Source organism: Anopheles bellator, chromosome 1 (genome assembly GCF_943735745.2).
Source record: "Anopheles bellator chromosome 1, idAnoBellAS_SP24_06.2, whole genome shotgun sequence".
Lineage (NCBI taxonomy): Eukaryota > Metazoa > Arthropoda > Insecta > Diptera > Culicidae > Anopheles > Anopheles bellator.
Genome location: NC_071285.1, coordinates 2,406,193 through 2,425,784, shown reverse-complemented (window position 1 = coordinate 2,425,784; position 19,592 = coordinate 2,406,193). Strand labels below are relative to the sequence as shown.

The 19,592-nt window shown below is 56.9% G+C and overlaps 4 protein-coding genes across 5 annotated transcripts; 3 read left to right on the top strand and 1 right to left on the bottom strand.

The window, feature by feature from the left end:
• Positions 1 to 85: 85 nt before the first annotated feature.
• LOC131206563 (protein artichoke) lies at positions 86 to 10,138 on the bottom strand. The gene is made up of 5 exons (XM_058199154.1): positions 10,081 to 10,138; positions 4,826 to 5,069; positions 2,523 to 4,767; positions 2,078 to 2,456; positions 86 to 2,007 (listed from the first exon to the last, which is right to left on the bottom strand). Exons 1-5 carry the CDS (start codon positions 10,136 to 10,138, stop codon positions 86 to 88), a joined length of 4,848 nt encoding a protein of 1,615 aa, XP_058055137.1.
• A 791-nt stretch (positions 10,139 to 10,929) lies between these two features.
• On the top strand, positions 10,930 to 12,879 carry LOC131213238 (L-threonine 3-dehydrogenase, mitochondrial). The gene is made up of 3 exons (XM_058207243.1): positions 10,930 to 11,427; positions 11,849 to 12,373; positions 12,440 to 12,879. The coding sequence occupies exons 1-3, from the start codon at positions 11,229 to 11,231 to the stop codon at positions 12,847 to 12,849; spliced, it is 1,134 nt and encodes a 377-aa protein (XP_058063226.1). The 5' UTR covers positions 10,930 to 11,228; the 3' UTR covers positions 12,850 to 12,879.
• Positions 12,880 to 14,181: 1,302 nt separating this feature from the next.
• LOC131206558 (caspase-1-like) lies at positions 14,182 to 15,216 on the top strand. The gene is made up of 2 exons (XM_058199148.1): positions 14,182 to 14,210; positions 14,267 to 15,216. The coding sequence occupies exons 1-2, from the start codon at positions 14,182 to 14,184 to the stop codon at positions 15,108 to 15,110; spliced, it is 873 nt and encodes a 290-aa protein (XP_058055131.1). The 3' UTR covers positions 15,111 to 15,216.
• A 718-nt stretch (positions 15,217 to 15,934) lies between these two features.
• Positions 15,935 to 19,555, top strand: LOC131213655 (prominin-1). 2 transcript variants are annotated; one of them, XM_058207753.1, is made up of 6 exons: positions 15,958 to 16,072; positions 16,139 to 16,289; positions 16,379 to 16,685; positions 16,747 to 18,762; positions 18,830 to 18,886; positions 19,366 to 19,555. In XM_058207753.1, the coding sequence occupies exons 1-6, from the start codon at positions 16,070 to 16,072 to the stop codon at positions 19,553 to 19,555; spliced, it is 2,724 nt and encodes a 907-aa protein (XP_058063736.1). In that variant the 5' UTR covers positions 15,958 to 16,069. The 2 variants fall into 2 exon arrangements, with proteins under 2 accessions (XP_058063727.1, XP_058063736.1); XM_058207744.1 differs by having other exon boundaries at positions 15,935 to 16,289.
• The last annotated feature ends 37 nt before the right edge of the window (positions 19,556 to 19,592 follow it).

Below are 19,592 nucleotides of genomic sequence, written 5' to 3'. Positions count from 1 at the left end.
CCCAGTGTCCCCTCCCAGTTTTTTTCCACTACCTTTGGCAGAACCTAGCTTTGTGTGTGAAATCTGTCCCCGCGAAATTCCTCACTCACCATGCGGTGGCGCACCGGGCCATTGCTTGAATCGCAAGCAGTGAACCAACAACCCAACGCCAACCGCTTCCGATGGCCGACCCTCCGGCACTTCGGAAACTGTTCAGTTCCAGCTCGTCGAAATCGTAGTGCTGCGTGTGGTTGTAGTTGGCAAAGTACCAATCCATGTCTTCCCGCTTGCGGATCTCGTTCATACTGTCCCCCGGCGGATGGTGGTGACTCGATGGCGACAGGTCGATAATGTTCGGTGAGCCAAAGTGATGATCGCCGCCATTGCCGCTGTCCGCCGTTGTTTCGATCTTCGGTATCAACCGCGGTGCCGTGCTGCCGGTGGTTGGACTGGGGAAGTACGGGGTCACCGTAGACGCCACCGGTGCCGGGACCTTTTCGATCGTGGACTTACCCGGTGGCGGACGGATCAAAGCCGACAGTGACGTGGGGGTATTGCTGGAACCATCGTAAAACTCGCGGCTGGGCATCCGGGTCAGATCACGGACCGTTGGGTTGGGCGTTGTGTACGCCTTATTGTATGCGTTTCCGCCTGTCGGACCGATCGTTGGGGTGGCCAGCTCAATCGACAGTCTCGTCGTGACGTCACCCGTAAATCCGGGTTTCGTTTCGGCTCCTTCGCTAGCGTTAAGATCTTCCACCTCATCCCCTTCCTGTTCGTCGCCGGCTTCCTCGTCCTCCTCTTCGTCTTCGGTCATTTCCGAATTTCCGGTTGCCATTTCCCCGGTGGCATTGCGCGCGGGAACACCACTATCACGGACCACTTCCGGTGCGCTGGCATTCGATTCGTGATGGTGAGAAATTCCGTCCACAAAGTATGGGGCACTGTTGTGCGACGGTTTTATGGTGGCCTCGAACTTGTTTTGCTGCAGGTACCGGGTCGGTTCGGTGACCAGCGGTACCCGCTCGTGGTATTCCGTTGGCCAACGACCGCCGGCAGCCGGTTCGGTGTAGTTTTGATTGATCACCTTCAGCGTGGGGTCCGTGATCGGAGTGAATCCTCCGACCGCGCCGGGCAGCATGGGCGTAAAGCCTCCGGTCTGAACCTGCACGCCCGGGGCAGGTGGCCGGTGGTACGAGGTCTGGAAGTACGGCCGATAGAACAGATTGTTTTCGTTCGTCGCGCCCGGATTTTTGTCCAGCTGATCGGCCGCTGGACCGTGATTTACCGTGACCGCATCCGTCTTCGGGCCGTCCGGCCGGAAACCGACTCCGTTCTGCTCCGGGTCACCCTGCTTGTTGTAGATCTGCACCCGGCCTTTACCGCGCGTTCCGATGCCACCGGGACCTCCGGACGCCCGGTTGTTTGCATTGCGGCCTACACCACCAAACATTTTGCCAATATTTAGACTGGGCAACGGAAGGCCGAAAAACGTGAACGGGGACGTTGTGTCGTGTGCATCCGGCGGTAACACACCCGGTCCCAGGAGGCCGGGTCGTTGATTGAATTTGTTGTTGTTAAAGTCCACAAAGTTGGTGCTGAAGTTGGTGCGCCGTGAGTCCTCCGCGATCGGTGTGGCGTTCTGGTGTCGGTTCGTGTCGTTCGGCAGTCCGTTCGGGTAGTCCACGTACTGATCGAAGAAGTAGTCATCCGGTAGACCACCGCCGGCTGGCCGGTATGGGGGCCCCGGTAGGGCGGCTTCGTAGCTCTCCGGTCCGCACTCATCGTAGTCTAGGGTCCGCACGAACACGTCGCCGTGTTCGTTGGTGAGCGGCAACCCGTTGCCAGCCCCGTGGCCCAACGCCGAATCGGTTCGCTGTGCAGTCTTCTGGCACTCCGTGCGAGACAGGCGCATATCCAACAGCATCTCGCCATCGCGACAACGTGGCCCCGGATAAACGTTGCTTCGGGTCTCCTGGAGCCATGCCAGGTACCACAGCATATCGCAGTCACAGTTCAACGGATTTCCTGCGGGAAGAGGAAAGTGACACAGAGATTAGACAAACCGTTTCTGGAGTAGTATCCCGACCATCACTACCGTCAACGTCGAAAATGGCGATGTTGGTTCGTAGGCTGCGGAAAGTCTGTTCCGGGACGCGGGACATCCGGTTGTTGCGCATACTGAGCACCCGTAGCCGCGGCATCGAGGCAAACGGTTCCCCTTGGATACCACAGATCTGGTTACCGTCCAGCTTCAGCTCCACCAGCCAATCGAGTCCTCGGAGCGGGTTTGGAGTGATCTTGCGGATACCGTTCGCGGTTAGATCCAACACCTCCAGGTTGCGCACGCTCCGCAGACCGACACTGTCCAAGCTGCGGAACTGATTCGATGACAGATTCAGATACACGATCGACGGCGACCGGTAGAAGCTGTACGGTGAGATGTACCGGAGGTTGTTCTGCTGCAGGTGAACGGCCTGTTAAAGAGGGAACGCCATTAGGATTCACGGCCACTAACCACCTTGCACCCCACCTTGACTCACCTGCAGACTTGGGAGATCCTCGAACACACGCTCCTTCAGCTCCGTCAGCTTGTTGTCCGCCAGCACCAGCTCTTGCAGTTCGGGCAAGTTCCGTAACGCACCGTGCTCAAGCAACGTCAACTCGTTGCTTGACAGATCGAGGTACTGTAGCAGCGGTAGATTCCGCAGCGATCCCTGATGCAGTTGGTTCACCTTGTTGTTGGACACTTTCAGTTCCTCGAGGTTGCGCCACGAAACGAGCACGTTCGGTGACAGTTCCGTCAGCTGATTGTAGCTCAGGTCGAGGTCACGCAGTTCCGCCAACCCGGACAGTGATTCCGGTAGCTCGCGTAGCTGGTTCGAAGACAGATCGAGTGTCTGGAGCGAGCGGCTATTCCGGAACGCTTTGGCCGATATATCGACGATGCTGTTGCGGGACGCGTCAAACTGTTCCAGGAACGCATTCGCGTCCAGCAGATTGTCCACCAGCACCTCGATCCGGTTGCCCTGCAGGTTGAGATCACGCAAATTTTCCAACGGACTAAAGCACCGCTCGTGCAGGGCCAGCACGCGGTTGTCCTGCAAGTTGAGCACCTCCAGGCGGCCGAGTCCGAGTAAACTTCCGTCGTCCACGGACTGCAGTTGATTGCGGGCCAGACTCAGCAGACGGAGTTGTGGCGTTGGCTGAAAGACGGCCCGCGGAAGGCGCGTCAGCTCGTTCCCACTTAGGTCCAGCATGCGCAGGTTCGGCAGATCCCACAGTTTGCTGGCCGGGGCCGGCAGCTGCGAGATGCGGTTGCGCTGCAGATTAATCCGTTCGACGGCCACCGGCAGGCCGGGGATGAACTCCTGCAACCGATTGTCACCGGCGTCCAGCTCGAACATGTGGCTAAGCTCCCGAAACGTGGCCGGGTGTATCAGGGTCAGCTCGTTCGAAGAAATGTTGACCGTCTCCAGGAGCGGCGTGTGGCCGAATGCACTCGGCTCGATCGCGGACAGCGCATTGCCGCTGATGTCGAGGCGCCGCAACGAAGGAACCCCCACCAACAGGTTGGGATCCATCCGGCGGAAACCGTTGTACGAAATGTCGATGCCCTTGAGACCGGGCAGGTTCCAGAACGGCATCGGGAGCTGATCGTTCAGAGAGTTGTTCTGCAGGCGCAGCTCCCGCAACCCGGGCATCGCCATGAACGCGTCCCGTTCGATCATCCGGATGCGATTCTGGTTCAGGTACAGCTGCTCCAGGGTGCCGTGGCCGCGCAGTGCCCCGAACGGGATCGACTCGAGCTTGTTGTGGCTCAGATCGAGGAACCGCAGCATCGGCAGCGCGTCCAGCAGCGATCGCAGCTCCTCCACCCGGCCGATTTCATTCTGCTGCAGGTGTACCGTCTCCACGCCGCTCCCGGACGCCTGCAGGAACGATTCCGGGTGCACGCGCCGCAGATAGTTGTTCTCCAGGTGCACCAGCTTCAAGCTGGGCGTCCGGTGGAACGCCCCGTGGAAGATCTCCGTGATGCCGTTATCCTGCAGGTACAGCTCCTTCAGCGACGGCAGATCGACGAAGCTGCCTTCGCCCAGCTTCGCGATCATGTTGCGCTCCATCTTGAGCGTCTGCAGCGTGTGGATGTCCTTGACCGCTCGGCCAATCATGCCGGCATCGGTGATCTTGTTGCCCGCCAGCTGCAACGTCTTCAGTGCGGGCAACCCCACGAATGTGCGCAGGTGCACCCAGCTAAGGCCATTCTCCGAGAGGTCGATGAGGTTCAGCTTCGGAAGATCATTAAACAGTCCGCCCTCCAGACGCGTCAAGCTAGCGCTCCCCGTCACGTGCACCGTCTCCAGACCGACCAGGTCACGGAAGTGCTGCGGAGAAAGCTCGATCAACGATCCACTTTGCACGTTAATGTAGCGCAGCTTCGCGAGGCCCGAAAAATCAGGCAACCGTTTCAGGTGTTCGCTCTGAATGGTGACCGCTTCCAGTTTGCGCAACCCACTCAGACTGTCCCCCGGGATGCTTCGAAGGCTGCGTTCGACGATGAAAATCTCCACCAAACTCTTGTCCAGATCGTTCAGCCATCCGTTCGACAGCCGCTCGAGACCGTTGTGGCGCAGCATGAGCCGCAGTACGCTAAGCGGCGCAAACGTCCGCCCGGGGAGCGACGGCAGGAAGTTGTTCTCCAGAATCAGCTCATCGATCGGCCGGTTGATCGACTTCGAGACCGCCTTCAGCCCCATCAGCACCCGGGGCAGATCGCTGTGGGAACACCTGTGGTAGAAGTCGGTGGTTAGGTCCAATCGGCGAAGGCGAAGATTCGTGAACTCACCATATCTGGATCTCGCTGCCTCGCTGTGAACATCGGCACGGGAGGATGATATCCTGCGGTGGGCAAATGGTGTCCCGCTGGCCTGCGACGAGCGTAACGCTGCTCCACGCCAGCACGGCCAGGACGAACAGCCGCCGAAATAGGACTCCTTCGATCGGTTGCATGGTTACCTGTTTATTCACCAACCGTCGACGCTGGAGCTGCTGCTCATCTTCACCCGGATTTACTGATGCCGCCGTGAGACCTGTGGCCGAAGAGAACGGGGAAAACGGGGTCTATTACTTTGTACCCAAAACCCCAGGAATGGCAACTTGTCCATAAACCTTTCTTTCGTTCAAAAAGTCCGAATAGGCCTACAAGTGACATTTGGTTGCTAATATTCGGAGAACGTAGCATACTGCGATTGAATCATCTACACCAAGCTGACAATTCGTCCCAGTCTCAGTAAATACGAATGACGAATGGAACGACCGGCCACCCATGGCGTCCAGAAATTTGGGACGCCTTTCGACGCCACGCTTCACGTTTCCACGCATAATTTTCCACGGGTTCCGCCGACCGACCACCAACAAAGAGCAGGCGTCGGAAGCGATGGCCTTGGCGTCTTGTCTCACCCGGGTTGACCACAAGGTCTTAAGTCTTCCCAAAAAGACCGGGACGGGGGTGGCCGGCATTGTTGACATTGTTCGCGCGCCTGCGGTCACGATTGGTTACGCAACGCGTTGATTGGTAGCGCAGCCGCCAACGAGCTTCATCCGGCCAGGCGGAAGAAGAGGGACAGCCGAAAGGCTTGAGACGATGAACCCGAGCCCGTTTCTGACCCGGGGAATGAAACGGCATTAGAATTGTGCAATGAAGCATGGTTCCGAGGCAGGTCCGGGGCTCGATCCGAGTCGGCACCTGAAACACTCGCACTTGAGAGAGGCTTCGAAAACAGGGCTTCCTGGCCACTTGCATCATCCGTCGTCGCGTTGGCCAACATCGGGCTTGGGCGCGTGACGCGTGCGAACCACACCCGGAACGGAAGAAGCGCCCTCCGTTGTTCTTGATCAACCTTTTTGCATGCTGTCGCAATCCGGCATTGCGCTCATCGCTCCTATGACAGGCCGTCATGATGTTTGGGGGGCCGCAATTGTCCGGAGAAGGCGCGCCGTGGGCTTCCTTCTCCCTGTGTGGTGGGCCCCTCTCTCGCTCTACATCTCTCTGCTACTTTTGCTTTCTCTCGTGCCCCGAGTGGGGGTGGGGGCCCTCAGGGGGGTGGGTGCCATATGCGCCACCCACTGCGCGTCGCCGCACCGTCGTCGTCGTCGTCACGCTCGAAGGATTCTCGCGTAAGACGCGCAACACAGGCTCTGCGCAACAATCGCCCGATTCCGATGCCGTCGTTTTTTCACGCCGAATGGATTCGCGCTTTGGTAACCTACATTGGCCCCGGGGCACGGACGGCGGTGAAGGGAAGTAGCCTCCCGTCGCCCTCGAGGAACTTGCAGGGGCAGTACTTGCCACTGACACGGAGGAACAGCCGCCATTGAGAGTGAGTCTGGTTTTGGGAGGTCCACGCCGCGTTTGAAAGCGCGTTAAGGCGTCGTCGGCCAGCCGTGAAGGCATCGGTTGGCAGAGGGCTTAACGTCGTAGTGGACAGCCGTCGTTTGTTCGAAGAGATGCGACGGCGGTCCGTGCGCTTCCACTTTCAAGCGCAACTTAGCGAAAACGGCGCGCGATCGTTAGCGGGCGATCGTGAAGAAGCCGAATCGTGGAATCTGAACCAGACCGGACCAGAGATCCCTAGAAGAGTGGTGGTCAGAAGCTCCTGAAGCATCGGTAGAACAGCATAACTGTCACGCCCTTAATGCGCCTATCACTGCGCGTCATACTCCATTTATGGAAGCCCGCCGATCCAGTTCGGCGATAATCGGCGTCTTCCAGGCCAGGGCTCCCTAATGGCAGCGTACCGCCATTAGACACGTGCTGCTGCTCGCACGCCCTTCCCGCACAATAATGAGCACAATTTGTATCAGCGAGGCGAGTCCTCGTGTTTACGCAAACGTAAATAATGTCTCCGACGAACGGTGTCATCTCGCGCGCGCCATTACATAAAACGGTTCTCGGCGGGCTTCGGTTTTTGTGGCCAAACGGCCAAACGGTTCCAGCTTCGATGCGGTACGATCGCAGAGCACGGGCTGTGCGTTCTTTTCACAAAACAATCACCAAACCGACCGACCGATCGGAATGCAGCACTCCGGTGTGGAATATATGACCCACGTGTCACGCGTAAATCATCTGAACTTTCCTTTCACGGGGGGTCGGGGTGCGAAGGAAAGAAACTATTACCTCTTTAAACCTGCCGACCCGAGGACCGTGGGGTTACTTCGGAAGGCTCACTTGTGGGCCCCCCCCACGATTTGGAAACTCGTCCACACTCGTCGGCACGTTTGTAACACGGACACCGAAATGACCACTTTCTTCGGTTCACTCTCTCTCTCTCTCTCTTCACTGATCACTTTCAAAGCACAGCCGATAAGGGGCGATCGGAATTGGCGATTTCACGCTCCGGCTTCCTAATTACATCACGCGGACAGGGCCTCCGAAAAATCCTGCCGGATTAAAATTCACAAAGCCACCCCCCCCGCAACGATGATGGGCATTCACTTTACGGGTCTCTTCGCTCGGTCTTCAGCCACGTTCAGAAGCGATCCGTTCGAAAGGAGCTTTCGAGTGGGACTGACTCCGCCAGCGCTCGGGTGGAAAACTCCAGAGCCGAGCCGGAGCCGTTTTTCTTCAGCCCCACTTCAGCGCTCCGGCACCGACGGGGGGGTAGTGAGAGGGCTGGAGGCCGGGCCGGGTGGAAGAACCACCGTCATGACGGCGCGGCGTGGCTCGGCGAGATTCGTCGCTCAAGAGAGCGCGCGCGTTACACTTGCCTGGGCGCTGTGGCCTCATGCATAGATAGATGGATACGGTTAGGTACCGATATCCCCGTGGGTTTAGGTTTGGCGCAAGAAACAATGCATCGATTGTGATTCGCAAACGGCAGCTCCCGTCCGTCCCGTCCTCCCAAAACCCGTTCAGCGTCAGGTACGGAGGCAAAGCGGAAAAACATGATCTTCTGAGCGGGACAGCGGCCATTTTTTGTGGGGAGTATTTTTGCCAATCGTAGCCTAATGACTAAAGCAGCAAAATCAAGTCCAAATTATGACATTCGAATCGGAAGGCTCACAGGCACAGATAAGTCTTAAGTCTTTTTTTGCGGCTTTGAGGGATTTTTCGTAGAAGATCCTCGGTATTCCAGAGCTTCTCTGATCCTAATATTCAATCCAAACCTCAAGCTGGTCTGGATTCCCCATTTGATTAACCTGAAGCTGATTGATTTGATGTGAAGTACCTACACTTAAAAGTATACTTAATCCAAATGCGTCCTCTAGGACCTTAACAGGCGCGAGTGATTCAATTGTGCCGTTGACAATGCTAATTACGGCAATATTACCCGCAGCGTCCGGAGTCATCCCCAAACGCCTCCGCCTAGCGGTGGATTTGCATTCTCTTAGGGGCCTCATTTTATTGTTTAGACCCTCCAGTCACTGCGACGACGCACCGCACACAGGAAACATTAGCCGAAGGAGGACACGCAAATTTTTCACGCTGCTATTGCTGAAACAATCGTTAGTCACTTCCCTAAAGACCGCCTTTCTAACGACCGCCGTGTGGTCATCACCCTGACGCGCGCGTCCTCAAATTCTGTTGTCTTGACGGCCAATGACAAAAAAGGGGGTGCCAGTTTTGAGCGGGGAAATGACAGGCGACAAATCTGCAAGTCTGCCGCGCCAACGACCTCGCGCGCGCCCGGGTGATAATTGACCAGCGCCGCCCCGCGGCCCGGCGATGTCGCAAGGAAGGGCGCTCTTTCTAAACAATGAATCCGAAAATGAGGAAATTTTCATTTGACTCTTTCTTCACCGGCAGCCGAGGGCGTTGTTGCGCGTCCACCGCCCACAAGATTCACGGCGAAGGTGCTGCCACTTTCCCAATCACGCTGGCTCATTATGCTCTCGGGCTGGCGTTCGCTTTAACAAAGCACCCACAATGCTGACCTCCAGTGTTTTTGACCCTTACGGTCCACACACTCACAACGGCGGCATTACCTCATTAAGCTCCGAACAAGCGCAGGGGGGGCCGGATACGATCAGGGCCCTCCGGGTGACCATGATTTCGGGCTGCTGGGTTGGGTCCAATCAAGGCCCGGATCCACTCATAAGTGCTGTTTGAATGGTAATTATGTTACAACCAACAATACAGGCCCTATTGTCACTTTGTTGGCGCCGCCGCCACATCAATTGGCTATTGAGCCCCGCGAATCGACTAACGATCGGTGAGCGATGGAATGCACGAACTGATGAACTAAGGCACTTTTCCGTGAATCCAACTCGAGAGGGGTGGCCAGAGAATCGAGGAAGACCTTCCCTTCTCTAGGAAGTGGCGTTCTTAGCGGACTGTAGCGATCATTCTGTAGCGCAAGAATGTTCCCACACGTTCCCCGCTGCTACTGAAGGTCACCGTGGTCCGGCACGAGATCATCATCGCGCGATCGCCAGAAGATGAATGTTTCTGGTTGGTTCACGGCGACGTCTTCGGTGCGCCGTTCTGGGGATAAGGTCAGCCCAATAAATCACGGAATTGCGTGGCCGAGCCGTGGGAACCGAATGCCATCTAAATAACGACACCCTCGTGGACGCTTGGTCCACTTGCGGGGCCAGGCGGTCAATGTCAGTCATCGAACTTGAGCCGTTGAAGCAAGACAATTCATTCGTCAGCAGTCCAGACGAGACCGTGCACTCAGAGCAGGGCCTCAATTATGTAACGCATGACGAATGGTTATGAGCGTCGAAACGGTAAGACAAGCGTCAAGTCAAGTCCGGCCGCCCGAACGCGTCATGAACTTGTCAATCATTTCGGAGGCATCCCCTCGGAAGTTTCAAAAATAAACTTCTCCGGCAAAGGTGCGTACGTGAAGCGTGTACATGCGAGTGTCTAAAATTGGACCGGGAAATGCGTGGAACTCAACCTCTAACGGGCGCTGTAGATATAGCGGGCTTGTAGATCATCATTAGCAAACAGTACTCTCTAATGACAGGGCCGGCTAATAGCACAGGATTCGGTTCTGAATTCCCACCGCCGCGAAGGGTGTTTCCCGCGCGAATCCTTATCGCGCGAGAGAACCGGCGCAGAACCTCTCCTTGTTATGTCACCGCGTAGCTAACTGTAACCCTGGCCCTGGTGTTTAAAGCCACCGTGCGGCACCTGTGGCCCGAGACCCATCTTTAGATGCACCAGAAGAGCAGCTCCAGTTAGGGAACAATTTTCCACTCGAGTTGGTCCCCACCAGAAGCCGAGCGGCGCCACACACTGTCGAGCGCGAGTGTCGTAACCGCGCGTGCCGGATATCTTTCCGGGAATCTGTCAGCTGTCTCAACCGTTAAAACAATTGAACTCACATTAGGCAAGAGGGCCGATCCTCGCCTTTGATCTGCGCGTCGTCGACGCTCGCCGGAGATTACGTCACCAGTCCTCGCATTCCTCGATGACGTAACGGTTCGCGAGCGACATTTGGCCACCCCACAGCCCATAGTGCGCGCGGCTGGTCCGATTCAAAATCGCATCGCGCGCGGTGCATCGATCGACAGGCGTGCATACAAAACCGCGAACGGGTGTTGTGGTCCTTTTCTGACTCGTCGGCGGGTTTCAGTGTCAATGCCAGGCGCGTTGGCGATCGACTGCCGAACCCGTTCTTGGTCCACGCGCGATACTCGATATTAGGTTTGGCGTCCGTTCGGAGCGATAGAGCGAGACGGAAGCAGCATCGGACGATCATCATTACCATCATCATCGTTGTGCGATGATGAATGCGCTGCCTTGGCAGTAACTGGAGTGTGGGACCCCCGTCCGTCCAGAGCTCCATCGATGGACGCCGTCAGCAACAGTGTTGTCCGCGAACGTTTCTTGGCGGCAGCGGAAGGACCGCGTGTGTGTGCGGGGACCATGCGCAGCTTGACAACGCACCACGCCACCAATTCGACCAAACAGAGGAAACGCAGCAACAGCACTCTCTCGCTCTCTCTCTCACTCTCTCGTCCGGTAGTCCCCTGAGGGGCACAGGACTATCGTCGGGGCCAGTAGTTAGTCCCAAGCTGCGCCTCGACACCGACGGACTCGCGGACGTGATCTCCCTCCCGTTGACCAGCCCTTCGTGGCCGCCCCACAGATTGTGTTGGAGATCCGGAGTCCGGATCACCTGATCCATTTCCTGTTCGCGGTTCACAGTTTCTTCGGATTCGGAGAAAGTGAGGCCGCGAGTGACGAGCTGTGCAATAGTTCATCTCACTGCTAGGGCTTCCCATCAACCGAGAGGATGCTGCTGCGTAAAGTGACGTCAGCGATTGGCGCCTCCGTGCGCCAACAGTTGGTGCGACAAACTGGCGTCCACGGAGCAGAGTCCGCGGGTCCGGTTTTGCTGGCGGTTCAGCCTCCGAGCAACACTCACTGCCATCAGCGACGGTGGCTCTCGAACGGCGGTCCGAAAAAATCGCATCCTAAAATCCTCATCACAGGTGAGTGGCGAACTGGCTCCAGAACTGGCCGCACATGGCGCTATGTCGTTAAGCGCAGTTCCGCCGCTAAATTGGATGCTCAATTGAGAGTAAAGTGGTAGCCGGCCAAGGTTGCCATGCCGATCGTAGTCGGAGAGAGCCGTTGCTAGGCAGAGCGTGCAGGGTAGTTTAGAAGTTTAGTGGCTGACCTTATTCTCGCTCGACGCACGCTCTCCAGCACAGGCCGTAGTAGGCCAACTGTTTAATCAACGGGCACGGAACGCGCGACACGCCGGTTGACGGGTGACACCGTCGAAGCGTAGCCACTTTTGCATAATTTTGCGGTGTCGTCAGGCGGCTGTGAAAGAAGCTTGGATCAGTTGGAGCATACGATGGAGTCGTTGGTAATAATGATAGGTTGTCGATCGTACCTCTCCCACAGGTGGCCTCGGGCAGCTGGGCGTCGAGTGTGCCAAACTGTTGCGCAGCCGGTACGGCGACGAGAGCGTGATTCTGTCCGACATCATCAAGCCGAGCGATGCGATCGTGAACAGTGGGCCGTACATCTTTGCGGACATTCTGGATTTTAAGGGCCTGCAGAAGATTGTGGTGGCCCACCGTATCGACTGGATCATTCACTTTTCCGCCCTGCTGAGTGCGATCGGCGAGCAGAACGTCCCGCTGGCGGTGCGAGTAAACATCGAGGGAATGCACAACGTGCTGGAACTGGCCAAGCAGTACAAGCTGCGTATCTTCGTGCCGAGCACGATCGGTGCATTCGGACCGGACAGTCCGCGCAATCCGACCCCGAACGTCACCATCCAGCGGCCCCGCACCATCTACGGGGTGTCGAAGGTGCACGCGGAGCTGATGGGCGAGTACTACCACCACAAGTTCGGACTGGACTTTCGGTGCCTCCGGTTTCCGGGTGTCATATCGAGCGATCCGCCCGGCGGTGGCACTACCGGTAAGGGGGGCCCCCTATCACGGGGAGTGTACTGAAATGAAAACTGACCGATTTCACACATTTCAGATTACGCGGTGGCCATCTTCTTCGAGGGGCTCAAGACGGGCAAGTACCAGTGCTACCTGCGGCCGGACACGCGGCTCCCGATGATGTACATCGAGGATTGTCTGCGGTCGTTGCTCGAGTTTATGACCGCCCCGGAGGAGAAGCTGAAGCGCCGGGTGTACAACGTGACGGCCATGTCGTTCACGCCCGAGGAGCTCGCCCAGAAGCTGGTGGCCAAGCACGTGCCGGAGCTACACGTCAGCTACCGGCCTGACTCGCGCCAGCTGATCGCCGACTCGTGGCCGCAGATTTTCGACGATTCCGATGCACGGCGCGACTGGGGCTGGCAGCACAAGTACGACCTGGACAAGTTGGTCGACCTGATGGTGCGCGATGTATCGGAGAACTACATCAAAAAGGGACAACAATGAATTAGCGAAATTAAACGAATAAATCAACGATTTCACCTTTAAATGGTCTACTCACCTTGATCCTTGTTCTCGGAACTCCGACCGGCACACTTTATCGAAACGGAGTCGCACCCACAAACGGATGGCGCGATAGGGATAAGGGGTCTTATCAGCAGTAACTGCTGCGCCCGATAACGCAGTACGCTATCGGAGAAATTGCTTGTGAACGATAGAAAGATGGATTCCGACCGCACGGATTCGCGACCGTAAGCTCCTACTACTTCCTACCTTCCGTTAAGGCGATAATCCTAAAGTATTGGCCCCCTTTAAGGCTCTCAAAGTCATCCGGCTCGTCGGCTGCCTCGGTGACGGTGCACCCGCCTGATGAGTTCGAATACAAAATGGATTACCAGTATCGCGGCGTTGCCATCGTAACGAATCACACTACCTTCGCTAGCCAACTGGCACTTCCGTCTTGTGATGGCAGCGCAGAAAACCGAGACGCGATTTGTGGTGCCTTGCGCGGGCTGCAATTCGAAGTTCTCGTTTTCAATGACCTCAGCCGGAGTGAGCTGTTCAAAGAGCTGGAGCTGGTCGCAAACCAGGACCACCGGAACAACGATTGCCTCGTGGTGGTGGTTTTGACTCACGGCGGGAACGGCAAACTGTACGCCAGCGACGGTGTCTACGAAGCGGAGCGCTTGTGGAAAGCATTCGATGGCGACGCTTGCTCAACGCTCATCGGAAAACCGAAGCTGTTTTTCATCCAAACCTGCCGCGGCAATTCACGGACCAATGCAGCGGCCAACCGGAAGCGACGTGCGTCGCGGGAATCGTCCGCTACTCACCAGTACACCGTTCCGACCATGGCCGATCTGTTGGTGGGATATTCTACGTACGACTCGCAGCACTCTTGGCTTTCGCCACTCGCCGGCTTCCAGTACTTGCGCTCGCTGGCCACAAATCTACGCAAATACGGCCCCAGCGTGGATCTGATGAATCGGAAGATGAATTCTGCTGGCCCTCGTCACAGAGCAAGTCACCGGCTTAGACCGGAAGGCACCGACGCAAATACCTTACACTGTGTCGACGCTTACTAAGGCTCTCTACTTTCCTCTGCGGTGAAAGACGGTAACCTTGGTGACGGCACTGGTTACTCGAATCAAATTATTACTCGAAGAGGCCAATGACCGATAAAAGCAGTAAAGATAACTAGCTGATTGATAACGGCAACACTTTTTCGTATGATAACGCGGCAACGGCCCAGCTGTCAGTTGTTCGATAGCTGTCAGTTCTTCGTCAGCTGTCAGTCAGGGATTGTGTTTGCGAAATAGTCGCGAGTTGATCCTGGAAATGAATCCCGACGTAACCGATTCGCGAACGTAAGTGATACCTTTTCGTAACGTGTTTATTCCCTAATTCGTCGCTTCAATTCAAGGCTCCAGGGGGCCACAACTGCCGACGGCCTGCCGGCTGTCCGTACGCAGGTGCAATCCGTCCCAGAGCATTGCAAGTACAAAATGACCCACGAACATCCTGGCGTCGCCCTCATCTTCAACCAGGCGAGATTTAGAAATGCACCAGAGCGCCAAGGCAGTGACAAAGATGAGGACGATCTTACGAAAGCTTTACTTGTCCTCCGATTCAAAGTTCGCGTGTATATTGACCTAACGGAGCAGATGGTGTTTGAAACGCTGAAAGATGTTTCGAAAGAAGACCACAGCCAGCACGATTGCCTGGTGGTGGTTATGATGACCCACGGCGAAACCGGAACGCTGCTGGCGGCGGATACACATGACACCAACAGACCCCCGTACAAAGTGGAGCGCTTGTGGGAACACTTCGCCGACGATGCTTGTCCGGGTCTGGTGGGGAAGCCGAAACTGGTGTTCATTCAAGCTTGCCACAGGAAGCATGTAAACACCGGCGTGAAGACTCGATCGAAGTGCGTTGCGAAAGCGATCGACGCGAGGGGGTCGCCGGAAGATAGGGGCGAAGTTTACTCCATTCCGACCATGCCCGACTTGCTGGTGGTGTACTCTACCTACGACGGCCACTACTCGTGGCGCAAACGCACCAGCGGATCCTGGTTCATTCAGTCACTCGTCCGCAGCCTGACCAAGTATGGATCCACGTTGGATGTGCTGAGTCTGCTTACCGTCGTGCTGCGAAACGTTGCGTGCGGCTACAAATCTCGCGTTCCGGAATACCCGTACATGGACAAAAAGAAGCAAATGCCGTGCATCGTGTCCACACTCACCAAAGCTCTCTACTTCCGTTAGATGCGTTCTTTGAGCACGCAAATTGCTATATTTTGTACTAACTTTTCGAGCAGTTTCTTCCCATGACCGGAAATCTAGTTTTGTTAACGGTGGTGGTGACTCTTACTCCGGGTCATATTCCTATTTCTATCGTATCTTAATGCAAAATGTCTTATTGTAATAACGATTAGCTAGAACCGAGCACATCGCCGATTGTCACTTTGTTTTACGCTTCGATTTGCTGTTACGGCGCTTCTTTAATATATTGTCAATAAACTTATACTTAAATTATAGAACACCAATTGCAAACCTTTAAAATTTAACAAATTGGATTAATCGTCTCCGTTCAACAGAAAAAAATGAAACCTGGTTGGTTATTTCAATCGCTTGACATTTGCTCAAAATCGCAGACACCGGACTCCCGGATTAACACGCGGTCAGAAAAAAACTCGAAAAATTCGCAACAACAACGCAGCCCCAGGAGCAACATAAGGATTCACCACCACCACTTCCGACACTGCACGGCGATTGAATGGTGTCAGGTTCTGGCCACCACGGGTACTCGAAGTAGGATAGCACCAGGTAGTACTCTTCAGTAACCGATCGGCTCTCCCCGTGGCTGGCAGGTGTCCAGGTACCCGAACTCGGAGCAAACACAAGGTGCCCTAGTACCCGGAAGTAGATCTGCGTAGTCTTTCGGTGGTCCCAGAACGCCATGTTGGCGAGATAAGATTGTGTTCATCTGTCGGCTAGGACCGCTCGGCCATCGAGAGCTATGGCGGTTAAATAATCGGTGGTCGTTGCGCGGAATCGGTGCGAGTGCGGTGCAGAAATCGATACACGTTCCGCTAATTGAATTAACGGGTCCCGCGTGAGGCGTATGCGCCGTGTTCCCTTTATTTTTAAAGGAACGTGCTCCCCTACGACGTGTGCAAAATGTCGCTGTAAAGCCCGCACCGCTTCTATTAACTCACCCAAAAATGGTTCGTATAAATCAGAGCTCCGGAATGGTTCCGTTCGGTGATCCCCGATTGTGCGTTTGTGCCCAGGAACAAACGGTTGCGGTACCGCAGGAGTACCCGGAACCGGACGCGACGGACAGCTACATCATTCCGACGCTCGGCCTGCACCATGGTGCGTTCGTGTTCGCCTACATCTCCACGTTCCTGTCGTACATCACACCGTACGATCTTCCTGTGGGTAAGTTGCTCCAGCCATCGCCCTCCGCCGGGTTGTGGTCCACCAACGTACACAGGGCTCGCGGGTCGGGTCCTAAGCCTTGATGAAAGTCTACTGCATTCTAGAGCTGCTGCGTGACGCGTTCCACACGAAGGTCTCCTTCCTGCACCTCATCCTGGAGGCACTGAAGGTGGAATCGGGCTACATATGCCTGATCGCGATCTTCTTCCTCATTTCGCTCATCCCGCTCTGCTACACGATCGCGTGGGGCTGTGCCAAGGAACCGGACGACGACCTGAACCCGGGCCCGACCGTCGACGCCGTCATCCAGGCGGAGGAGCTGTCGCTCGAGGAGTCACTGCACTGTCGCAAGAGCTTCCTTGGCCTCGTGCTGCAAGTGATCATTCTCCTGCTGATGTAGGTTCCCGCTCGTTTTCCGGCACCGTAATCCGCCTTTGATGCCCTGTTTCACTTTCAGCGCCGGTGTTATAGCGATGTTCGTGACGAACGAGCAGATCGCGTCGGCCATCAATCAGACGCCGGTGGTCGTCCGGTCGTCCCTACTGGACATGGTCACCTTTCTGCACGACGCCGAAGCGCAGATACGGTTCGTCGTGCTGGAGGGGCTGGACACGGCCATCGAGCGGATGCGGAACGATCTGGAGAATATCGACAAACTGCTCGGGGAGCCGATCCAGCACCATCTGGCGCTGTTCACCGGGATCGACATCATCTTCGAGTCGATCATCGACATCAGCACCGCCAGCAGCAATCTGGCGCGCCGGATCCACCTGCTGCAGGACACGCTGGCCCGGGCGGCCAAGATATCGTACGAGGCCGAGTTTCGGCTCGACGAGCTGCAGCTACAGCTAACGGTGCTACAGCGCCAGTGTACGTTCCGCGATCGGCCTCTCTGCGATACGCTCAAGATCAAGAACTTCGAGGACACGGGGCTGATCGAGAGGATCCGCCGGCTGCAGACCGACGGCACGCTGGCCAAGCTGATGTCGATGGGTGAGGCCGGCCGAAACACCAGCATGCACGCGCTGACCCACGAGTTGACGGTGGCGCGGTCCACGTTCCGGAACTACGCGACCGACGTGCGGAACGCGACCGAGGACACGGCCGGCCGTATCGAGGAGCGCGTGGAGCAGCTTACGAACGACACGCAGGCCACGGTCGACGTGCTGACGCAGACCGTCGGCGGCCTGGTGGAGAAGGTCAACCGGACGGCCAACTTTTCCGACTCGTTCTTCGATCGGTACCGTGAAATCGGGGCCATCCTGTGGTTGGCCGGATTGGCGACCACCATCATGACGCTGCTGGTGTCGCTCATCCTGCTGAGTGCCCTCAGCTGCGGCTGTTGCCACGCCGACAGCAAGGCCGGCATCACGCTGATCCTGGGCGCCATTTGCATCTGCATCGCCAGCTTGGCACTGTCGGGGTTCACCATGATCGAGATGTTGCTCGGAGCGCACGGACAGGTCTTCATCTGCCACCCGCTGTACAACGAGCCGGCCTACACCGTGCTCCAGAAGCTGATCGACAAACCGGGGCTCATCTACCCAACGGAACCGCAGTACGGTATCATCGGCGAACTGCTCCGGGAGGCGAGCCCAGCGGGCAGCAGGGCTGCGCGGCCAATCCAGGTGTCGCTGTCGAGTGCGCTGAACGATTGTGAGAAGGGCCGCGGATCGTTCGCCACCTTCCAGCTCGATGCGCTCGTGAACCTATCGACGGTCGACCAGCGCCGTCAGCGATCGGGCCTGGATCGGGTGATCGACGGTGTGGGCGCCGGCGAGGAACCGTTCCTGGGGTTTACCGTGCGCATCCAGGCCATCCTCGAGGACATGCTGTCCGATTCGGACCTCAATCTGACCGGTACGCGTATGGAACTGACGCAGGTATCGCCCGATAAGGACGTGCTCACGTTCATCGATCAGCTGCAGCGCGTTTCGGCCCAGATCCAGGACGTGGCCACTACGAGCCGCATGACCACGCTCGGATCGCGGGCCAAGCGGCTTCAGCTGTCACTGCTGGCTCCCCTGGAGCAACTGCGGGGCGATATCGTCTATCACCTGACGGCACTGGAGCTCCAGCTGTCACCGTGGGCCACGCAGGTCAACAAGAGCCTGACGCACCTCCGGAACGCGCAGACGTTTCTCGATGCCGAAGCGGCCGAGGTTTGCTACAACCGGAGCGACACCTTCCGGCGGCGGCTCCGCGGGCACCTCGAGGCGTACCACAACCACACGGCCCGCGTCCTGAGCGATCGGTGCGCCAGCTGTCGGCCGCTGTTCGACATCTTCGACGCGATGCGCATGCTGTTCTGCCACCACATCATGGACCCGATGAACGGGCTGTGGTTCTCGGCCTTCCTCTGCCTATTCCTGTGGGCCGTCGCGACGCCCCTGTCACTGATGCTGTCCTCCACGTACCGGCGGCTCGAGCTGCTGGCCAGCAAGCTGCAGCACTCCAGCAGCCAACGGTACGAGTAAGTTCGCGCGGAACGTACCCTTCGGATGCCAACTCTAACGAACCGTCTTGTCCTCGTTTCGTAGCCCGCGAGCCTCGACGCGCGAAGACCAACGGGAGTCAAGCCACTGGGCCACGCAACGGTGAGTTCCGCCCCGCTCGTCATTCGCGCTGCGCTTCGTGTACCCTTCCGGCAGAGAAGTAAGCAGCAATTGTAACTAATTGATCATTTCTCCCACCAACAAAACCCTCCCATGTCCTTGTGCCGAATTCCGAATTGGTTCGATCATCGCGAAATTTTGCGCCCAAACTCATCGCCAGACAACGCTCCGAACGATCCACCATCAGTGCCATGCCGGAAATAGATAGGTCCAATTGGTAAACCGTGCAATCTGTCCCGCGATCACACTGCCATTGCCGCGATAGGTGACAAAGAGACGAAAGGACGAAAGGACACTCTAGTGCCTCGGTCCTCGAACCTCGACAAACGCTTGACTCATCCATGGGGTCACGTCGGGACACAGACAGTGCCACAGTACGCTGGATTTTTCTCTCTCTCCTTGTCCCGTTTCTCTCTTTCTCTCTCTCTCTCTCTTTCGCTCCTTTCTGTCGCTGCGGGCAGCTCCGTCTCGGTGCACGTTAATGCGGTGGCCGAATCCAGCACCGACGACGACGACGACGGCGGCGGCGGCGTGGCGCTCAAGCCGTACGACGACGAGGGCGACGACGCCGAGGGCGCCGTGGTGATCGAGTACATCGAGCTGAGCTACGCCAACGGGGATCCGACGAACTACCACGAGAGTCTTATATGAGCGCCTTGCCTTGGTCCTGGCCCAAATAGTAATAGTG

Excerpts from the sequence above, each read along its gene's own strand:
- LOC131206563 (XM_058199154.1), bottom strand. The coding sequence starts at position 10,138 with ATGGGTCTCGGGCCACAGGTGCCGCACGGTGGCTTTAAACACCAGGGC. Across the intron at positions 5,070-10,080 it reads ACACCAGGGCCAGGGTTACA|GTCTCACGGCGGCATCAGTA; the intron begins GTTAGCTACGCG and ends CTTCGGCCACAG. Across the intron at positions 2,457-2,522 it reads AGGATCTCCCAAGTCTGCAG|GCCGTTCACCTGCAGCAGAA; the intron begins GTGAGTCAAGGT and ends CCTCTTTAACAG.
- LOC131206558 (XM_058199148.1), top strand. The coding sequence starts at position 14,182 with ATGAATCCCGACGTAACCGATTCGCGAAC. Across the intron at positions 14,211-14,266 it reads GACGTAACCGATTCGCGAAC|GCTCCAGGGGGCCACAACTG; the intron begins GTAAGTGATACC and ends CTTCAATTCAAG.
- LOC131213655 (XM_058207744.1), top strand. The coding sequence starts at position 16,070 with ATGGTTCGTATAAATCAGAGCTCCGGAATGGTTCCGTTCGGTGATCCC. Across the intron at positions 16,686-16,746 it reads GTGATCATTCTCCTGCTGAT|CGCCGGTGTTATAGCGATGT; the intron begins GTAGGTTCCCGC and ends TTTCACTTTCAG. Across the intron at positions 18,887-19,365 it reads AGCCACTGGGCCACGCAACG|CTCCGTCTCGGTGCACGTTA; the intron begins GTGAGTTCCGCC and ends CGCTGCGGGCAG.
- LOC131213238 (XM_058207243.1), top strand. The coding sequence starts at position 11,229 with ATGCTGCTGCGTAAAGTGACGTCAGCGATTGGCGCCTCCGTGCGCCAA. Across the intron at positions 11,428-11,848 it reads TCCTAAAATCCTCATCACAG|GTGGCCTCGGGCAGCTGGGC; the intron begins GTGAGTGGCGAA and ends CCTCTCCCACAG. Across the intron at positions 12,374-12,439 it reads GCCCGGCGGTGGCACTACCG|ATTACGCGGTGGCCATCTTC; the intron begins GTAAGGGGGGCC and ends CACACATTTCAG.